Below are 21,435 nucleotides of genomic sequence, written 5' to 3'. Positions count from 1 at the left end.
ACTGGCCCGTAAGGGCAGGGGTACCTTTACCTTTACCTTTTATCACTACCCTAAGGAGTCTCAAAGTGTCTAACATTCTCCTTTCCCTTCCTCCCCCACAACAAACACTCTGTGAGGTGAGTGGGGCTGAGAGACTTCAGAGAAGTGTGACTGGCCCAAGGTCACCCAGCAGCTGCATGTGGAGGAGCGGAGACACGAACCCGGTTCCCCAGATTACGAGTCTATCGCTCTTAACCACTACACCACACTGGCTCACTGGGTAGACTCCATATAAGCAAACAATTGAAAACAATTTTATATGTAAAAAACCACCCCAGCTCCAGGAGAGATACAAGATATAGAACTATAGAAATACAGTGGTACTTTGGGTTAAGTACTTAATTCGTTCCGGAGGTCCGTACTTAACCTGAAACTGTTCTTAACCTGAAGCACCACTTTAGCTAATGAGGCCTCCTGCTGCCGCTGCCACCAGAGCATGATTTCTCTTCTCATCCTGAAGCAAAGTTCTTAACCTGAAGCGTATGTAACCTGAAGCGTATGTAACCCGAGGTACCACTGTACAGAAATATAGAAATATGCATATCAATTTATGGAGGAAAGAAGGAAAGAAGGAAAGAAGGAAAGAAGGAAAGAAGGAAAGAAAGAAAGAAAGAAAGAAAGAAAGAAAGAAAGAAAGAAAGAAAGAAAGAAAGAAAGAAAGACATAGATCTGATTATGGCTGGATCAATGACATGTACTGAAGAAATGAACCTATGTTGCCAATTCTCGTAGCAGACCAGTATAAAGCAAACAGCACATAGGCGGCACACAAAACGCTACCAAACCATTCTACGTTCTAAATCTTATATTAATAATTCATTCATTTATAGTAAATGAATAAATGCTTAAGTCAAGAAAGAACTTAGCATATGAAGTGTAAGTATTGATTTTGGATTATTAATATAAGATTTAGAACGTAGAATGGTTTGGTAGCGTTTTGTGTGCCGCCTATGTGCTGCTTACTTTATACAGATCAATGACATGAGCTGCATACCTGGATCCAGTGTGGTGTAGTGGTTAAGAGCGGTGAACTCGTAATCTGGTGAACTGGGTTCACTTCCCCGCTCCTCCACATGCAGCTGCTGGGTGACCTTGGGCTAGTCACACTTCTCTGAAGTCTCTCAGCCTCACTCACCTCACAGAGTGTTTGTTGTAGGGGAGGAAGGGAAAGGAGAATGTTAGCTGCTTTGTTAGACACCTTCAGGTAGTGATAAAGTGGGATATCAAATCCAAACTCTTCTTCTTCTTCTGGTTGTCAGGTGTCACTGCAACTTACCAAAAGGAAGAGTGGAAGGGGTGAGCCACGGAAAAGTCAGTGCGGTGCAGATGGAACGGCAGAAACGTTGCATTGGCTCTGCTGCTGCAACCGCACCGCACAGAACTCGCAGCCCCTCGCCTCCCTCTCAGTAAGACACTCAGCCTTAGAAAGCCAGGCGTACACCCCCCCTCCCAAAGCCCTTCCAACCACAGCCGCAGCTGCCTTCTCAGAAATCTCCGACATTTCAGAAAGGGAGCAGAACGGGGTAAAGAGAAACAGTGACTTTTCTCAGCTATGCAAGCTACACAGTAGAAATTATTATTATTATTATTATTATTATTATTATTATTATTATTATTATTATTATTATTATACTGCCCTATACCCAGAGGTCTCAGGGCGGTTCACAGAAAATCACAGAAATTGTGGGTAGCAGTGGGATATTAACAGCCACTCTGTGGCTGGTCAGCCTTTTCCAACACAGTTCTATCTAACCCCAGTGGCTTTGACCTTTTTGGGGGCAGGTGGGGTGGGGTGGGATTTGGGCTGTTGCTCGTGGCTTTCCGCACCTGGAATGACATAGATGAGAGTTTTAACCCTTCCCTTTCCGTTATTTCGTTTATTTCTCTATCTCTCTCTCAAGCTATGGGTGTCGTCGGTCGGGATTTCCTTTTGATCTGTTAATTTATTTATTTTTGTCTCCCCCCTTATGGGTTTAAATATTCCCACCCACCCACCACCCGTCCTCCTGTCCTTCCTTCCTCCCTTTTCCTTTTATTTTTTTGGTTTTGTTTGTGTTTTCACGAGCAAAGTGTTTTGTTTCGTTTCAGTCTTTTAATTTTAATTGCAGTCAGATGGCAGTGCCTCTTTACGGCATCACGCTCAAATGTTCCAAGTGTGGAGTACTATCTTCTGCTGACGTTTCCGCCACAGCCACCAGTAACGCCATGTTAGTTCCTCTAATTTCAACTTCTTTTCTTTCTCCTTTTTTTAAATTAAAAAAATTATTATTTTCTACCCCCCTCGACCCTTTTGGTTACGAGTCTCCTCCTTCTTGCTTTCGCTCTCTCTTTCTCTTTTCCGCACCCTGGTTTGATTTCTTATACCCGCCTGGCTCTTCTGTCTCCTTTATTCTCTCCTTGGACCATATTAGGAACCTAGGAAGCTCCTTTAGACTGAATCAGTCCATCTATCTCAGGATCATCCCCACTGACTGGTAGTGGCTCTTCAAGGTTTCAGTCAAGAGTCTCTCCAAGCCCCACCTGGGAATGCCAACATGTATTGAACCTGCGACCTTCTGCATGCTCTACCACTGAGCTGTGGACCTTCCCCCAAAACTATAGAAACCCCCTTTTCTTAAAAAAAAGAAGTGCCCCCATTATCCAAGAGGAAGCGTCTGAATACAATCCTTAGAACCCATTGAAGACTTGGACTGATGGGTCTTCATCGATTTCAGTCAGGATAGAAAACCACAAACGTGGGGTCAACGCCAAAGTAGCCTTGTTCCTTGTGTTCGATCCATCTGCCCACACCAACGTGGCAGCTGCATTTTCTACTAGTCGCAGTTTGGGAAGCATCCTCAAAGACTGCAGTATAGTAGTCCTTCCATGCAGTGGCTCCTGGATGGCCAATCAACCTCTGTGTCCAGAATTCTCTCATCCTGCACAGCAAACTTGGGAAGCTATGTTAATATAGGTCTACTCAAGTTTGCCTTGCGGGTCTTTTCAGGCCTTGCTGGTGCTTCATTACCTACTTAGATGTGAAGCTGGGAGCTTTCCTCAATTCATGTTCCTACTACAGATAGGTAGCCGTGTTGGTCTGCCATAGTCAAAACAAAAAAAAATTCCTTCCAGTAGCACCTTAAAGACCAACTAAGTCAGTTCTTGGTATGAGCTTTCATGTGCATGCACACTTCTTCAGATGCACTGAAACAGAAGTTTCCAGACCCTTCTATATAGTGAGAAGGTGGGGAGGGGTATTACTCAGAAGGGTGGTGGGAATGGGTGATTGGCAGATAGCTGTGATGAGCCTGTTGACGACTCTTAACGACTGCAATAGGTCTTACAGGAAAAAGCAAGGGGTGAAAAGGTGAAAAATGGCTTTGTCATGTATAATGAGATAAGAATCCAAGGTCTTTGTTCAGACCAGGTTTCTCCATGGTTTTAAGTTTGGTGATAAGTTGTAATTCAGCAGCTTCTCTTTCCAGTCATTTTCCTACCTCCAGTCATGTTCCTACCTCATTTACAGTGGCCCTCACAATGTCACTACAGCTTCCGCCATCCCTGACAATTGGCCATGCTAGCTGAAGCTGAAGGGATTTGGAGTCCAGCAACATCGAGAGGGCCACGGTTCCCCATTCCTGTATTAGCACCTTGCTTGCAGAGATCTACTGCCCCTGATAATGGAAGCTCCATTTAACTGTCAGAGCTAACTGATTGGCAGTGCTAGGCCTATTGTAGAAATGGGGAACGATATACCTGGACTGTAGCATCCATCACCCCTGACTATCGGCCCTGCTGGCCAGGACTGAAGGGTGTTAGAATCCAACAACATCTGGAGGACTTGGGGTTGAGATAGGTGACCCATAGGGTGCTATGATTCCGTGATCACAGTTTCCCCACCTGTGAATGATGCTGCAATGTTCAGATTGAGGGGTGGCAGAAAACGAGTCTCCAATACTAAGGTTGATCTTCTGTAGGAACCTATTAATTTGCAGGTGCCGGGCTTATGACTTGTGGCAAGGAAGTGAAAATGACAGTTAAAAAATAGAAGGGGAACTCCATCAATTCCCCACTGCAACTGGTCAGCCCACTTCTTCAAAGCCCTTGCAGAAGTGATGTCGAAATGGACCTTTAATCCATCCTTGGATTGAAGGTCTTTTATTCCATCCTTAGACTGAAGGCTGCCTTAAAGCATCTTCTCCTCCCGTTGTCCTGTTTGACAGAAAATTGTTCTCTGTGGCTGCCCCATAGAATTCCTCTGCTGTCTTCCGCATGCCATTCACATTCCAGTATCCTAAATTAAGCTTGTTAATTAATCTTGGCTTGCATCATTTCAGCATATGATGTTGGCAGTCTAAGGCAGCGATGGGCAGACTTTTGCCTTGTAAGAACTGCTTTATTTGTTTTTAGTTTTTCCAGCTAGAACCAGGTGCAAAATACTGTCTCAGGAGGGAAGGAATGTTTTATGTAAGAAGGGCAGGGAATTTATGAGCACATGCTCAACCCAGGGCAAAAATCCGCTTCTGGGATTTCTCCCAAGTGTTTATTTGTTCCAGGATAGGAACCTTTCAGACATTCCTATCATTAGGCTCTTGGGGATCAAAAAGTCCTGCTGTTGTACTGCAAATGGCCAATATATCAATTAGTACTAATCAGTGCTTTTTCTGGGGGAACGTAGGGAGACGCATACCCCTAAAAATTTCACGAATCTACGTTCGTGCAGTATTTCAATATGAGTAGGAAAATGAGAGTACCCCTAAACATTTATTTATGGGGGGAAAGCACTGATACTAATTGTAGTATATACCGCTTACTTGTAGCAAAGTGGCTTCTAAAATTGCATAAGTATAACCATGCATATAAGTCGATCCTGATTGCCCTTCTGTTGGGGGGTGTAGAAGTTTAGTTCATTTTTCAGTTAAAGGTGGACTGCAGTTTCCAAAACAATACACAAGCCAAAATGCTTTTATCCACCAAAATCTATACTTCTCTGAATTTTCTATGCTGTTCTCCAGCCAAGGAATGTGTACCACACAAAACTGCACACACTAAAGTAGAAGCATGCATAAAAATGTGTATAGTTGTGACAATAACATAGAAACATGCATTACGATAGGAGAAAACGCTTAACCAAAACATGCATGTTGGGCAAAATTAAAGACACATAAGTTTGTAAAAGGAGAAATTCACCCTAAAATACTGGTATATTTTCCACAGGAGTTTCCCTTACTTTGTTTTTTAAAACAAATTGGGTGTGTAACTCAACTTAAGATTGGAACAACGCGAAACTGAGAAAAACCAGAATTGATCGATTTACCCAGCCCTATTTAGTGTAGGGGTGAAGCTTTTTAGATGTTGCTATTGTTAGATGATAGGGGATCAAAAACCATTTACAATCTCCTGCAGATCACTCAGAGATCTGCAGGTAGATCCTAATCTACCTTCTGCCTACCCACATTCTAAAGACTGCTCCATTTTTTGTGGATTTTTCCAAAAGAATGCATTATAAAAATGCATGTAAATTGTATGCATTTTGTACACACTCTTCCCATAAATATGTATTTCTTCAATGCATTTTGATTCTTTTCAGTGCAGCCCCTCCCCCCTCACACCAATAATGTGCATTTAGCATGCATTTTAGACATAACAGATGTATTTATGCATGCTCTGGGGGGGACTAAAACGGCAAAATAAAATCTGGGCAAGTGCCCTGGAAGTGGCCAGCTGTTGCAATCTGATCTGCAAGCAAATTTGGGGGTGTCAAATTGGGTCGGTCCACTGTCCAAATAGCAAATGATTTCCCACATCATATCCAGAACAATCATGTGTTTATTTTGCACACGGATACCAAGGCTAGGGTTAAAAATATACCATCATAAGGAGCCTTGATACTAAATCTCTAAGGAATTCATTCTAGAAATGTCAGTGAGCCTTATAATTACCACGGTTCACGGTGCACATTTGGCGCTCATTTTGTGCCCCATTATTCAATGCAAATTACTATGTTTGCATGTATTTGCATATATCTGCTTCTGCTAATCGTGGCAGGGCGGAGAGGAGCAACTCTAAAATCCTCTGAAAATGGCTGTACTAGCAGATCAAGAATAACTTTATGACAGTAAGAGCTGTTTGACAGTGGAACTCTCCTTCAATGGAGGTTTCTAAGAAGAGGTTGGTTGGCCATCTATCATGGATGCTTTAGCTGAGATTCCTGCATTGCAGAGGGTTGGATGAGATGATGCCTTCCAACTCTATGGTTTTAATGAAGGTGCTAGAGCAGTCTTCATCAACCTGGAGCCCTCTAGCTGTTTGGACAGCAAAGCCCATCACAGAATTGTAGAGTTGGAAGGCACCCAAGGATCATCTAGTCCAACCCCCTGAATAATAATAATTTATTTATACCCCATCCATCTGGCTGGGTTTCCCAACCCACTCAGGGCGGCTTCCAACACAATATTAAAATACAATAACCTATTAAACATTAAAAGCTTCCCTAAACAGGGCTGCCTTCAGATGTCTTCTAAAAGTCTGGTAGTTGTTCTTCTCTTTGACATCTGGTGGGAGGGTGTTCCACAGAGCAGGTGCCACTACCGAGAAGGCCCTCTGCCTGGTTCCCTGTAACCTCACTTCTCAGAGGGAGGGAACCGCCAGAAGGCCCTTGGCGCTGGACCTCTGTGTCCAGGCTGGATGATGGGGTTGGAGACGCTCCTTCAGGTCTACTGGGCCAAGGCTGTTTAGGGCTTTAAAGGTCAGCACCAAGACTTTGAATTGTGCTCGGAAATGTACTGGGAGCCAATGTAGGTCTTTCAAGACTGGTGTTATGTGGTCTCGGCGGCCGCTCCCAGTCACCAGTCTAGCTGCCGCATTCTGGATTAGTTGTAGTTTCCGGGTCACCTTCAAAGGTAGACCCAGGTAGAGCGTATTGCAGTAGTGCAAGCGGGAGATAACTAGAGCATGCACCACTCTGGCGAGACAGTCTGCGGGCAGGTAGGGTCTCAGCCTGAGTACCAGATGGAGTTGGTAAACAGCTGCCCTGGACACAGAATTGACCTGAAATGCAGGAATCACAGCTAAAGAATCCCTGACAGATGGCCACCCAACCCCTGCTTAAAACCCCCCAAGGAAGGAGCGTCCACAACCTCCTGAGGGAGTCTGTCCCACTGTCAAACAGATCTTGCTGTCAGACAGTTATTCCTAATGATTAGTTGGAATCTCCTTTCTGGTAATTTGAATCCATGAGTTCAGGTCCTACCCTCTGGAGCAGCAGAATAGAAGCTCACTCCTGAGTTATGTAGCTCAAAGCAGCTGGAGAAAGCCAAGTTGAAGATGGCTGGGCTAGGTATTAAGGGAGCAGGGCAAGGGATGGAAAAGAAAAGAGAATGAGGAGTAACTGTAGACATTGTTCTTGTGTTGGGCTTAAGAAGAGGTTGAGATGGAGGGAGACCGCCTGGAATAGAGGCCTGAAGTGCAGTTTTTGTGCTGTTCCACATCCCTCACCCAAATCTACCCCGGATGTCCTGCTGGCATCTTCTAACTCCTCACAGAGCTCCTGTCCTACCCGAAATCTGCTGTGCTTCGCTCTCACAGACACTGTCCTCCTCCATCTCAAAGACATACAGCATTTTGGGGGGAAGGGTGACAGGAAGTCATCTTTGATCCCTCCTCTCTGTAGAAGAAAAGCAAACCTCCAGCTGTGGTTGGGTAAAGGTTTGTCCAAGACCCTGTTGATTAAGACAAGGCAATTGTGATTAAGACAAGACCTCCACCAGCCAGGCCTTCTTCTCAGCTGATCAATCCGGTGTTCTACCTATATGCTGTTATAGGAATGACAAGGTTTTTGCAAGCTGGTTGAAATATACTTGGAGTCGAGTGTGGATTTCATGCTCTTTATTCAGCTCATAGTAGTGAGGAATGGAAGTTCCCCAAAAATGTCTGCTTTATATACATTATTTACACAATGGGCCCCACATGATTGGCTAATTCTGGGATTCTCCTGTAGGCCAATCAGGTTGTGGATTCACTTCCACCTGGAGTTGGATTGGGTGGCTCCTGTGAACCAATCAGCCAGCTGCATTCTGGATCCTGTTGTTCTAGGACCAATCAGACTGCTGCATTCTGAATCCTATTGTGGTTAATAAGAAACCATAAGAAATTAGCTTTGCAGGGAACCCCCCTCCCAGTAAAACAGCCTTGCTGTTCAAAAACCTGAAACACCCCACATTTCCTTCACCCTTTTGCCTCTTCTCCTGCCTTCACGCTGAGTTCCTTTTTTTCCACTCTAAGGGAGCCATGGCATAAAGATAGAAACAGATCGTCCTATTACAGTCCAAGACCCTTGAAGACCCCAGAGACGTACATTCTGCTTCTACCTTGCCTTCCTCTTCTCACATCTCTTTCTCCAATCCTGCTGCTGATTCCTGTTTGGCGCATGAAACACTTGCCTTTCTTCTTCTCACTGCTCCCTGTGACTCTTTCATAGAGCATCCTAAGCTTCTCCTTGCTGGACCTTCCTCCCTGCCTTATCCTTGCCCTGCCTCCAGGAGACCTCTTCTTCATGCACCCATCTTTCTCCATACTGCTCAACTCACCTTTCTCCTTCAGACCTGCTCCCTGCAGCTCCCGGCTTCAGCATCCCCTAAAATTTCCTCACATCGCTCTCCTGGCAATCTCTCTTCAACTAGGTTCTCCTTCCTTCCTTCCTTTCTGTCCCACGTAAGCTCATTGCCTACCTGTTCCTTTGGAATCTCCCATTTCCATGCCACCTTCAGCTCTTGCATGTGTACCCTTGATATCTGAGAATTAACAACCCCCAAAGATTGGGGAGATTCCTCCTGATCCCCTCCCTGGCTTCCTATTATGAAGGTGTTTGGGGGAAAAACCTGTTGCTTTAATTCTGGAAGGGCACCTTTGACTATCCGTTTGCACAAAATCTGAGCATGTGAATTTGTAGCAGACAGACTCATAGGGACACCGAAACATAGAAATCTGCCCTGTACAGAATCGGACCTTTGGTCCACCTAGCTCACACAGTCTACACGGACTGGGTTTCTGGCTGGGAACTCTCCCAGTCCTACCCAGAGACACTGGGGGTTGAACCACCTCTGAGCTACAGCCTTCCCCCATGTTAGGGTCCTCAATGTTACCCATTGCTAGAACTAGCAGAAACTGCAAGCGCTTCAAGGAAGTGAGGAAGAGGACCTAAGGCTGGGTTTGGTACATCGCCTAGTGGAAAAGTCTCATCAAGATTCAAGATTCCCTTTTGCAATGGAGGGCTCAGGGATAAGCAAATGGCTCCTAATTACTTCAAATGCAAAATCTCAACAACTGATCTCTTAGAGAAATGATGGACAAATTGACTCTCTTCTTCCTTGCATGGAATATTACCTGTGCTACTGTCTCATTGATCTCTCTCCGTCTCCCCGCCCCTGTTCCATGTGTTGTTTCTGTTCACTTTTTTTGGATTGGGCTGGGTTCTGTTCTTCCCACCCTGTGCATGTCCCTAAGTCCATTTTATTAACTTCCAAGTTGCAAAAGGGTGCCTTTGTTGGGATGTCCTGCTAGCCAATGTCATATGTTTGACAAAGAGGTGGGGAGCACACCTGAAAAAAGGAGGTGGATGTGTTTTTGGGTGCAGGGTATGGTTTTATATTTATTTATTTTTACCAGATTTATGGCTCAGTTTGAAAACTATTCCTTTTTTTAATCAAATCTCCCTCTGCCAGTCCAAAGAGAATTCCACGCCCCCTTTTGAACTCTTTGCTCATCTGAGTATTATCAAAGTAAGACTTTCCCCAAGGCTAAATATCCAAGTTGCTTCTGGTTACCATTGAGGGGGGAAATACTCAGTGAGCATCTTCTTCTCACCATTTGCTACAGAAATAGGCTGTTTAATTTGTTCATGCAAATTTAGACAAGATTATAAGTTGATACCAGGTAAGGGGGGAAATATGTTTCTAGAAGAAGTAGCTAAGAGCCAGTTATGAACTGGCCTTGATTCCACCCAAGTGTCTATTATATAGCATGAAATGAAATAGATGAATACTCAGAGAAGACCCAGCTACAACAGGAACACACAAAGCTGCTTTTGGTCCATTTAACCCAGCATTGCCTACAATGACTGGCAGAAGCTCTCCAGGATTTCAGATAGAGAGTCTCTCCAAACTCTACCTGGAGATGGCGAGGACTGAACCTGGAACCTTTTGCTTGCAAGGCCGATACTCTACCACTGAGCTATGACCCTCCCCAGCTGAAGTTGCCTTATTCCACATGTACCCTGCTTGAAATATTTGCCCCCGCATCTTCTGCAAACAGGCTTATGTTGCGCTGTCACATAAGTAGACCTCTCTCTCTCCCATGTAGTTGTTTTTGCAAATTGGGGCTGGTTCAAAAAGGGGGAATCACCTCCAAAAACATCACAAGAAGTTTTGGGCTTCTTGTGAATAAAGACCTGTTTTGTGGAAAGATCAAAAAATAATGGATTGCATGGAAGATATAGCACATCTTAAAAACCCAGTACACATGAGGCAAGCCTGGATTCATCATTGCATTATTTTTTTTACCTCCACCTTCTTCCACAAGCAGCTCAAGGTAGTGAATATGGTTCTCCACCTTTTCAGTTAAGCCCCATGACACCCCTGTGAGGTAGATTAGGCTGAGAGGCAGTAAGTGGTCCAAGGTCACCCAGTGAGCTTCATGGCCAAGTGGGAATTTGAATTCCGGACTCCCAGGCCCTAGTCCGACACTCTAACCACTATGTCACACTGCCTTTCTTGAGCTTGGGCACAGAGTGCTCATTTAGCAATTCAAGCAACCTCTCCAAAATGAATTGCAGGGACCAAAACATTTTGTATTGGACTGTCCTCTTGTCAGTTAAGCCCCACGACACCCCTGTGAGGTAGGTTGGACTGAGAGAGGCAGTGCCTGGCCCAAGATCACCCAGTGAGGTTCATGGCCAAGTAAGAGGATACACACCCTGATTTCACAGGTCCTAATCTGACACTCTAACCACTACACCATGGTCCCACCTGTTTTCTCAGTGTGCATCATTATTTTATGTTTACATATGGCTCCTTCCTTGGTCAGAAACCCTCTCAGCCCCTTTCCTCAGTCGACCAGAATGTCCCGTTGATAGCTCGGAAACCGTTCGGGACAACCCTGCCTCTACCAGAAATTATTCCTCTGTCGCCCTTTGGGAAGCAGAGGTTTGCGGGATCCAACTGGAATGGCAAGGAAAGCTCAATGATGGTCCCTTCTCTTCCCTCTCGCAGGGCATCGCTGTGGAGCTCCTGTGTGGTCCTACCTCTCCTCGCCCTCACCTGGATGTCAGCAGTGCTGGCCATCACAGACCGCCGATCAGCCCTCTTCCAAATCCTCTTCGCAGTCTTCGACTCCTTGGAAGGCTTTGTCATTGTGATGGTCCATTGCATCCTGAGAAGAGAGGTGAGCATCTGAGCAGGCATAATAATCCTTCCGCAGGGCCTGTAAGACAGAGCTATTCCACCTGGCTTTCAACTTGAACGTAGCCTGATCTTTTATTTCCTTTCCTTCCCTCCCTCTCCCCTTTTTATGAAGATTACCTGCTCTGGGATCCTACAGCTAATTCTCCCCTGGTCTCCCCGCTGGCTAAAATAGGACTAATTTAGCCAGCTAGCCCTGGTAATCATCTAATGTTTATTGGATGGATTTTCCCCCAAACTGATTTTTGAATTCTGAATTTATTGTTATTCACATTTTATACTGTATTTTATGCTGTTTTTTGTTGCATTAATTAAGTGTTTTAAATTTGTTGTTAGCCGCCCTGAGCCCAGTTTTCTGAACCGGGAAGGGCAGGGTATAAATAAAATAATAATAATAATAATAATAATAATAATAATAATAATAATAATAATAATAATTTATACCCTGCCCATCTGGTTGGGTTTTCCCAGCCAACAGAATAATAATAATAATAATAATAATAATAATAATAATAATGCCATAAAACATCAAACATGAAAAACTTCCCTAAACAGGGCTGCCTTCAGGTGTCTTCTAAAAGTCAGATAGTTGTTTATCTCCTTGATATCTGATGGGAGGGCATTCCACAGGGCAGGTGCCACCACCGAGAAAGCCCTCTGCCCGGTTCCCTGTAACCTACCTTCTCGAAGGCCCTTGGAGGTGGATCTCAGTGTCCCCGCTGAATGATGGGCGTGGCGACGCTCCTTCAGGTATACTGATTCGGCTCAGCCCAAACTGAAATCTTGCCTTGCTTGAAAAAAGACCATATATTGCTTTGCATAATTACTGGATCAGAAGGCATTGTCCCAGTCTCCTTTGATCTGTCAACTGTTAGGTTGGCAGGAGCAGGGACCGAGCAACGGGAGCTGATTCCGTCATGGGGATTCGAACCACCAACCTTATGATCAGCAAGCCCTAGGCTCTGTGGTTTAACCCACAGCGCCACCTGCATCCCTTGGGAGGTGGGGTATAGGGGGCTTTAATAAAATCTACAAGCCACTCTGATTCCCATCCCATAATCTTTAGCTAAACAGTAGTGAAGAAAGTTCTTCTTCACACAGTGCATGGTTAAACTATGGAGGCAGTGGTGGCCACCAACCTACATAGGCTTTAAAAGAGGATTGTACAAATTTCTGGAGGAGAAGGCTATCTGTGGCTGTTAGCCATGATGGCGATGTTCTGCCTCCACAGTCAGAAGGGACGTTGCTTAATAAAGATGGATGAATTGATAAATTCTAGTACCATTCCTTAAAAAAAAATTGAGGGCCCATTCTCTTTCCGCCCTTATCCCCAGGTTGTTGTAGGGACTCATTCTATAAATTTTATTTACTTATTTCACAACGTGCTTATACTGCCTAATTGCAATGAACCCTCTAAGCCAGGGTTCGGCAAAGCTTTTGTAGCTTGGGCTGGTTCACAGTCCTGCAGACGCCGCAGTGGGCCGGAGAGTGTGTGAGCATGCTCCCATGCGCAAACGCCATTTCCGGTGCTCCTTCCGGCACAGAGGAGTTGTGCACAGCTTCCCATTGGCTGCAGGAGCTTCTGCAGCCAATGGGAAGCCAACTGGCATCGTGGAAGGCAGTCCCCACTCTGCTCCACCCTGGTTTAGCACGGCGCATGTGAGTGTTAGGATTTTTATCTCACCAGCTGCGCAGAGAGCAGCACAATGGTTGTTTACATCATGTGAGTGTCTGAGAGCGTGAGACAGGAAGTCTCTGCTCAGTCTCAGTACTGTAGAAGTTACTTTCGCTTCTGAGTGAAGTGTGCTCTTCTGTACTGCTGCTCAGAGAGAGCAGACACGCTGATGGAAGCTCTGTGTATAGACAATGTAAATAAAGTAGTTTAGAGCTACTGATTGTCTCTTCTGCAATGGGATGCCAAAAGACAAGTGTGCTCCTCTCAGGGGGGAGGGGTCGCTTATTACAGTGGTGCCTCGCAAGACGAAAAGAATCCGTTCCGCGAGTCTCTTCATCTTGCAGTTTTTTTGTCTTGCGAAGCAAGCCCATTAGCGGCTTAGCGGACTAGCTGATAAGCGGCTTAGTGGCTTAGAGGATCAGCTGTTAAGCAGCTTAGCGGATCAGCTGTTAAGCGGCTTAGCGGATCAGCTGATAAGCGGCTTAGCGGATCAGCTGTTAAGCAGCTTAGCGGATCAGCTGTTAAGCGGCTTAACGGATCAGCTGTTAAGCGGCTTATCAGTTTAGCGGATCAGCTGATAAGCGGTTTAGCGGCTTGGGGAAAAGGGGAGGGGAGGGGAAAAAACCCGCAGGAACTCGCAAGACATTTTCGTCTTGCGAAGCAAGCCCATAGGAAATTTGTTTTGCAAAGCACCTCCAAAACGGAAAACCCTTTCGTCTAGTGGGTTTTCAGTCTTGCGAGGCATTCGTCTTGCGGGGCACCACTGTACTGGTCTCTCTGGACTGAGGAAGATTTACAGCCAGAGGGTGTCTTGGGAAGGTGGTGGCCTTCCTGGGCATTTTTCCAATAGTGAGCTGACTGAGGGGGTGGCTGGGGCCCTTGAGTGGGCGGCGGGGGTCCATGGGCCAGTCAAACAGGCCGCTCTAAGCAGATTCTGCTGGGTGTGCCTCTGTCCTGGTGCTGAAATGACTTACTGATCCTCATTCCTTTCCTTTTGCTCCTTATGACGCTCTGATCCAATTCTCTCTCATGCCACGCATTTTCCCAGGTGCAGGATGCTGTGAAATGCCGAGTGGTGGACCGCCAGGAAGAAGGAAATGGAGATTCTGGGGGGTCGTTTCAGAACGGACATGCTCAGCTCATGGTAGGATAAAGTGCCTCTTGTTCCTCTGTTAATGAATGAAGAAAATGCAGTTTTTGGTAGTGAAGTTACAGGAAACCAGGCAGAGGGGTTCTTGGTAGTGGTACCCATACTTCAGAATGCCCTCCCATCAGATGTCAGGGAGTTAAACAGCAACTTCTAGAAGACATCTGAAGGCAGCCCAGTTTGGCAAAGTTTTTAATGTTTGATGTTTTATTATGCTTTTATATTTGTCTAAAGCCACGCAGGGTGGCTGGGGCAACACAGTCAAGTGGGCAGAGCGCAAATAATAAAATTATTATTATTATTATTATTATTATCATTACAAGGGCGGTGCCACTTTCAAAGTCATGGAGTCCCGCGTTGACACCACATATCTGTGAGGTCAGCTCCAGACAGCCTGTTTATTTCCATTCATCCCCATTCGCTTGCACCAAGTTTCCCCATAGGTTAGGTGATTAAATAATGCTTTATATATTTTATTTATGGAAATTTACCAGCTGCTTTATATTTTGAAAGGTTAAAACAACATCACAGCTGTGCAGAAAACCTCGCACCGGCTGTCAGTCCAATATTAAATTAGGTTTCAGGTATTATTAGTAGTATCCAAAGTTTTAAATGGCCTAGGATGAGGTGATCTGAAAGACCACCTCGTCCCTTGTACACACAGGACAGATCACTTGCGATCATCAGGAAGAACTCTCCTAACAGTCCCAGAGTTATCCCATATTAGTTTAGGTCTCTAGGCAAACCTAGGACTTTAGCGTAGTGGCAACAGTAACTTGGGACACTGTTCCTATGGGAATCAGACAGGCACCTATAATCCTGATGTCACCTGCTGAAAATGTACGTATTTCAACCAAGAGTTTTTAGAGAATGAATTGGATTCTGCATTAGTCATTTATTAGGTGGCTTCTATAGTTTCATTGTACACCACCTTGATTCTTTTTTTAAATAATAAAAATTATTTAATGAAAAAGAGGAATGAAACAAGGGGAGCTTTTCTAGTCTTATAAATTAGCAGGACTTGGGGGGGGGGATGTCTCTTGATTTCCACAGAATATTCCACTTTTCTGCCCAGTTAGCTCTTGCACAGCCACAAGATCATAGAATCATAGAATCCTAGAGTTGGAAGAGACCACCAGGGCCATCGAGTCCAAGCCCCTGCCAAGCAGGAAACACCATCAGAGCACTCCTGACATATGGTTGTCAAGCCTCTGCTTAAAGACCTCCAAAGAAGGAGACTCCACCACACTCCTTGGCAGCAAATTCCACTGTCAAACAGCTCTTACTGGCAGGAAGTTCTTCCTAATGTTTAGGTGGAATCTTCTTTCTTGTAGTTTGGATCCATTGCTCCGTGTCCGCTTCTCTGGAGCAGCAGAAAACAACCTTTCTCCCTCCTCTATGTGACATCCTTTTATATATTTGAACATGGCTATCATATCACCCCTTAACCTCCTCTTCTCCAGGCTAAACATGCCCAGCTCCCTTAGCCGTTCCTCATAAGGCATCTTTTGAGAATTCATACTTGTAAGAAGTTGTCTTGTGCTGAGTCAGACCATTGTTCCATTTTGCTCAGGCCTTTCTCCAATCACTAGCTTGAACTGAATGTGCATTGAATGTGCATCTGGATTCAGATTCTGCTTTTTCCGATCTGTTGCATATCTGAATGAGTCTCTGACCCGCCAACTGGCTTGCAGAAGAGTCTTGGCATGCAATTTTCTCCTCCTGCTGATATGCGCAAGAATATGCACAAGCAGCTACCAGTTTCCACCCCACACACATAAAAGAAAGCAAATTAGACAGGATCAGATGTGAAGAAGGACTGGCATAATTGTCTTCATCCCTATAATATGTTGGTTCCTGTCAAAGGCAGCATTCACCCAGCTTTCCTCCATTTCCCCAACATTTCTCTAACTCTTAATTTCCATATTATATTTGAGCTTTCATGCGACATAAAAGCCGCTTCCAGAAACTTAATGGAATATAGTGCATGTTTAGTGCTAATTTCTGTGTTAGGTGATTCCAGAAACTGCAGCTCACTTAGCCCAGTAACAATTATTATTATTATTATTAAAATTTATACACTACCCTTCATCCAAGGATCAATGGAAGGTTGACAATATAAAAACACAACAATACACACCACAGTAACAAACAGAAACCCGTACCATTTAAAACAGATTGTTTATTTGGCCAAAGGCCTGGGAGAAGCTTCACATCGCCAAAAGTTGGGAGACTTGTGTGCGAGTCTGACCCTGCACAAGACATACCGAAATCTGCCTTTTGTTCGACGTTGCGTTTCAAGAAACAAAGAGCCATTTCTGATTTAACGAAACCTTCCCCGCCTAACTCAGTTGGAAATTGTCCGTTGACCAGGCTGATAGCTCGGAATGGTTTCAGATACAGATCTAAATGAAAAATCTGATTATGGTTACGCATTCAGACCATCATCTGCGCCCATCAAAGACTGGAGCAAACTGTGGGAGTGAATTGACAAAAAGCCACAGTTCCATAACACCAGAGGTGCTGCAGTGTGAAAGGAACATTAGACAACGGGGCAGAAGTGGACAATGGCAAATTATAATCAAGAAGACAATATTGCCCATGTCTGAATACACCTGAACACCTTCACCTCTCAATAACCCCCCTTTTGTCCACGCCAGGGTCTCGTTGTTGTGACTCTTTGCTTGCTAGTTCTGGAAATGGGCCAGAAATGCTGAATTTGAGGCCCTCTTTCCTCTGCCACCCCATAACCACCACCCCTCCCCTCTGCCTTGTTGACCACCGCCCTCTCCTGTTTTCTCTGTCTTCCAGACTGATTTCGAGAAAGACGTGGATATGGCTTGTAGATCAGGTGAGCACATCACAGGTGAGAAATCAACAAGTGACCTGGTTTGGGGATTGAGCTTGACCTTAATTTCCTTTTCTTTCTTATGATATATATCCTTGCTGTCTGTTTGTGTCAAAAATTGCATTGCGTCTGGTCTGTGTGTCTGAGCTGCTCCTGACCGTTCCTGCCCCTCAAGAGCTCCTGCCTCCTCCCATCTCCTGTAGGCTAACTCTCCTCCACTGCCTTCCTATATGCTTGGGGCTTGGCTGAGGTCAACAGCAACCTCCATAGGGACAGGCTTTTGGAAGGGGCATACATAGAGGAAGAAGAGACCTAGGCCCAAACTGGACACATTGGTGGCAGCCAGGCTGACTTAATCCCATGACTGCACCATTCGCATCTAGAGCCAGGATGGCATGGGAGGGTCTAATTGCGTGACCAGCCCCCCTCCCCCAGTGAAAATAATGACACAATTATTAAGGTTAATGGGCTAAATAAGGCCACAACTTTACTGGTTACAGGTGATGAGTGGTATTGGCTTAGGCATTGATCCTAACCAACTATATCTGACTCCAGCCCGTCCGCTTGAAGTCCGGGAAGGGTTAACCACCAGTAGGGGGAGTCCTGCTGATGCACATCATCTAGGAACTCCCCCGGGGTCACTGCTAGGGTGCATGCCTTAGGCCCTCACCTCCATAGGCTTCGGACGGGGCCACCCCCCTGGAATCCTTTATCAGACTACCCTTTAATATGCGGGGCAGGTGATGGCGTTACTGCCCATCTTCCATCTACAGAGCAATACCAATGCCTAACCGCCAATAGCAATAAAGTTGTGACAATTTGCTACGAGGTGGGCGAAAACCAAGTGGCCGGTGCCAATTTGCCACGTGGAAAAATTCCTACCAGGCCCCTCAACGGTGACCAACCGAGGTCCACAGCAAAGTCAAGAAATGAAAACCTTATAGGGCAGGAGGGTGGGAAAAGCAGGAACAGCTGGCAGGCGAGAAAAGAGGGAGAGCCCTGGCCATGTCCTGGTTTAAATAAGGCAGGCCACACCCCCAGAGCCAGCCGATTGGCTGGCCAGGGGGTGACGCAGCCGGGAATCCTCCCAATCGCACAGGGGCTAGGTTCCAGCCACCGCGTCCATGGTGGGGCCATGAAGCTCTACTCTACCTCCTTTGAAGGGCGGAAGTGGCTTTCCTACATCGAAAGGGACTCCAGCATTGATGAGGAGCTGAGACCCTCTTCATGCCCTGTTCCTTCAAGCACTTTCCAATGGGAAAAGTGCCTGGAGGTTAGGGGGCATCGGGAGAGGGGCAGAAGATTCAGGTTCCCTCCTCTCTGTGCCCCTTCTCATATTAAAAAAAAATAGACTCACTTTATACTTGAATGAAAATGACTGTCTTTATTTTTCACAGTTAGGTCAGCCCTTGGCAGTTTCTATTATTATTATTATTTGGCAGATCTTTATTTATTTAGTTTTTCCCTGCTATTCTGGCTTCCAGGGTGGCTTGATTGTTCAAAACAAGACAGAGCCTATCCGGCAGTTTTACAATCTAAAAGAAGCAAAAAACAAAAAACCACGATATAAGAGGGAAAAGGAACAGGGAGGGAAGAGGAAAACCAAAACTCCGGCACCAGTTTCTAAACTGTTGTTCCTATAATGACTTATATTATTATTATTTATTTAATTATTTATTTATTATCCTTTGGAGTGACATTAAGAACTGCACTCCCAACACTGGTTCCCACAACCATTTTTGACGCATGATAACATCCACATGAATTGGCTTTTCGTTGGGGCATAGCGGATTTGGGTACAGCAGTTTAATCATTGTGTGGGTACTTTTGCCAACTTCCCCAATTGCAGTTCAATGGTGGAAAACATTTCAGAAAATGTGTTGAAGCAGGCAGTGACGAGTCCTGATCTGGGCTCCAATTTCTTTCTTTCATTTTCTTTCTTTCTTTCTTTCTTTCTTTCTTTCTTTCTTTCTTTCTTTCTTTCTTTCTTTCTTTTTCATAAAATTTTTACACTGCTTGATTGTAAAGCGGTGGGAGGGACCCTCAACATGGTTTTAAAAAAAGATAACAATAAAATTACCAATAAGGAAAAATAACAATGATTTTAAAAAGGGGATCTGCTTTTAACCTACCCAGGGGGTCTGTAGCACCATTCACATAACAAAAACCACCACAACAGATATCAAAATTTTCCAAAGTAGGGAGTCTGTGGCTTTGCTTTTGGGGAAAAAAATAGGGGATCCACACTAGTCAGCAAACTGGGAATCACTGATTTAAGACATTTGAAAAGTGGATGTTTAAATTAGGACATTTAGTGATTTTTCAGGATCCTCTCATATTGGATTTCTTCCTCTAGACCTTCCCTGTTCTGGGAGAGGTGATGGGTGAGCTTATTCCTCCAGCATCCTCTGTCCCCTCCGCTTCTCCCTTGCTCTTACCCACATCCTTTGGGAATTGATCTCCCCAGCCCTGCAGACTTGCCTGGGTCTCCAACCTTTTCCCACCCCTCACCCTGCTTAAATAGACCCGGCGCTGCATCCGTTGCAACTGAGAACTCTCTCAAGAATGCCCTGTGCTGCCTCAACCCGCCCTTAAATGCTCTGCTCTCCTCCTGCATCCCGGAATCACCAGGGGAAGGGGTAAAATAAAACCTTAAAAAAAAACCTTTGACACTTCTTGGGATTTCCTTAAAGATCCTGGACAACCCCAGCTGCCTTCGACCCTGCGTAGAATTCCAATCTTCCAAACCAGGATCTCTTCTTAAGGCTGAGAATTAATTGCTGTCTGCACCTCTATGATCATTTCTGTATTTTCCTTCTTGGATTTGTCCCCCCCCCCCTTCCTTTCCAGGCTTCTCTTTTTTTCTGTCTGTTTATATCATGCTCTTTCTTGTAGCCGATTCTTGTTTGCCAACAGGTGTGCTCTTACCTGATGTGGAGGAGATGGAGACAGTCCCATCTCCCGGGTGAGAGGACAGATTTGCCCCTGTTTCCTGACTCCATACAGTATAAATTTATGGGAACACACAAAACACTAGGCAATGTTAAAATGCAACGTGTGGAGCTATTCCTCTCATTGTTTCGTTCATCTCTGCCTTCCATTCATCCATTTCCATGCACAAACTTAATCAATCCTTCCTCATCCTGTCTATCTGCCCTTCCCCTCATCTCATTTTCCCTTTTTATTTGTTGTCTAGCTTCTTATCAAGATAATAAATAATTTATTATTTATACCCCGCCCATCTGGCTGGGTTTCCCCAGCCACTCTGGGTGGCTTCCAACAAAATATTAAAATGCAGTAGTCTATTAAACATTAAAAGCTTCCCTAAACAGGGCTGCCTTCAGATATCTTCTAAAAGTCTGGTAGTTGTTTTTCTCTTTGACATCTGAAGGGAGGGCGTTCCACAGGGCGGGTGCCACTACCGAGAAGGCCCTCTTCCTGGTTCCCTGTAACTTGGCTTCTCGCAGTGAGGGAACCACCAGAAGGCCCTCAGAGCTGGACTTCAGCGTCCGGGCAGAACGATGGGGGTGGAGACACACCTTCAGATATACTGGACTGAGGCTGTTTAGGGCTTTAAAGGTCAGCACCAACACTTTGAATTGTGCTTGGAAACGTACTGGGAGCCAATGTAGGTCTTTCAAGACCGGTGTTATATGGTCTTGGGGGCCGCTCCCAGTCACCAGTCTAGCTGCCGCATTCTGGATTAGTTGTGGTTCCTGGGTCACCTTCAAAGGTAGCCCCACGTAGAGTGTATTGCAGTAGTCCAAGCTTCCCTGCTGGGATTTGAAACTAGAGATGGAAGAGGAAATCATCTTAGTTGGATTTGTATATGGATTCTGGGAGATTCGACCTGAATAAGTCCCCCCCCCCCCGACTTCAGGCTGCCTCTTGCCGTGAGTCCTTGCCTAGCTCTAATACATTTTTGCATCTTTCTTTTCTTTTCTTTTGAATCCCAAATTATTATATGCAAAAACACAAATTTTGTATGCATATAATGCATCTGTCTGCCTTGTCAGGAAGAATGTACCTTTTGGAGTGAAGTCAAAGCATTAGAGTGTTACAGCTCCTTCTGTGGTTGCAGAGACCAATACAGGAGAGACATGTGTGTGTGTGTGTGTGTGTATATATATATATATATATATATATATATATATATATATATATGCATGATATATATAAAAGAGCCATGCTCTTAGGAAAGACAGGGAGCCAATGTAGGTCTTTCAAGACCGGTGTTATGTGGTCTCGGCGGCCGCTCCCAGTCCCCAGTCTAGCTGCCACATTCTGGATT

General features: G+C 45.1%; 1 protein-coding gene across 3 annotated transcripts in view; it reads left to right on the top strand.

Moving 5' to 3' along the window:
* ADGRB1 (adhesion G protein-coupled receptor B1) overlaps window positions 1-21,435 on the top strand; it is a 393,844-nt gene that overhangs the window by 354,085 nt on the left and 18,324 nt on the right. For 2 of the 3 annotated variants that reach the window (XM_081918643.1, XM_081918645.1), the window contains exons 25-28: window positions 2,148-2,246; window positions 11,286-11,457; window positions 14,198-14,293; window positions 17,108-17,162. In XM_081918643.1, the coding sequence (XP_081774769.1) occupies window positions 2,148-2,246; window positions 11,286-11,457; window positions 14,198-14,293; window positions 17,108-17,162 (422 nt within the window). The remainder of the gene's footprint in view (window positions 1-2,147; window positions 2,247-11,285; window positions 11,458-14,197; window positions 14,294-17,107; window positions 17,163-21,435) is intronic. The other variant, XM_081918644.1, reaches the window with a different exon arrangement.

This window comes from Podarcis melisellensis, assembly GCF_964234715.1.
Source record: "Podarcis melisellensis genome assembly, chromosome: 7".
In the NCBI taxonomy this organism is placed as follows: Eukaryota; Metazoa; Chordata; class Lepidosauria; order Squamata; family Lacertidae; genus Podarcis; species Podarcis melisellensis.
The sequence above is the reverse complement of the archived record's forward strand: the minus strand, read 5'-3'. Positions and strand labels throughout refer to the sequence as shown.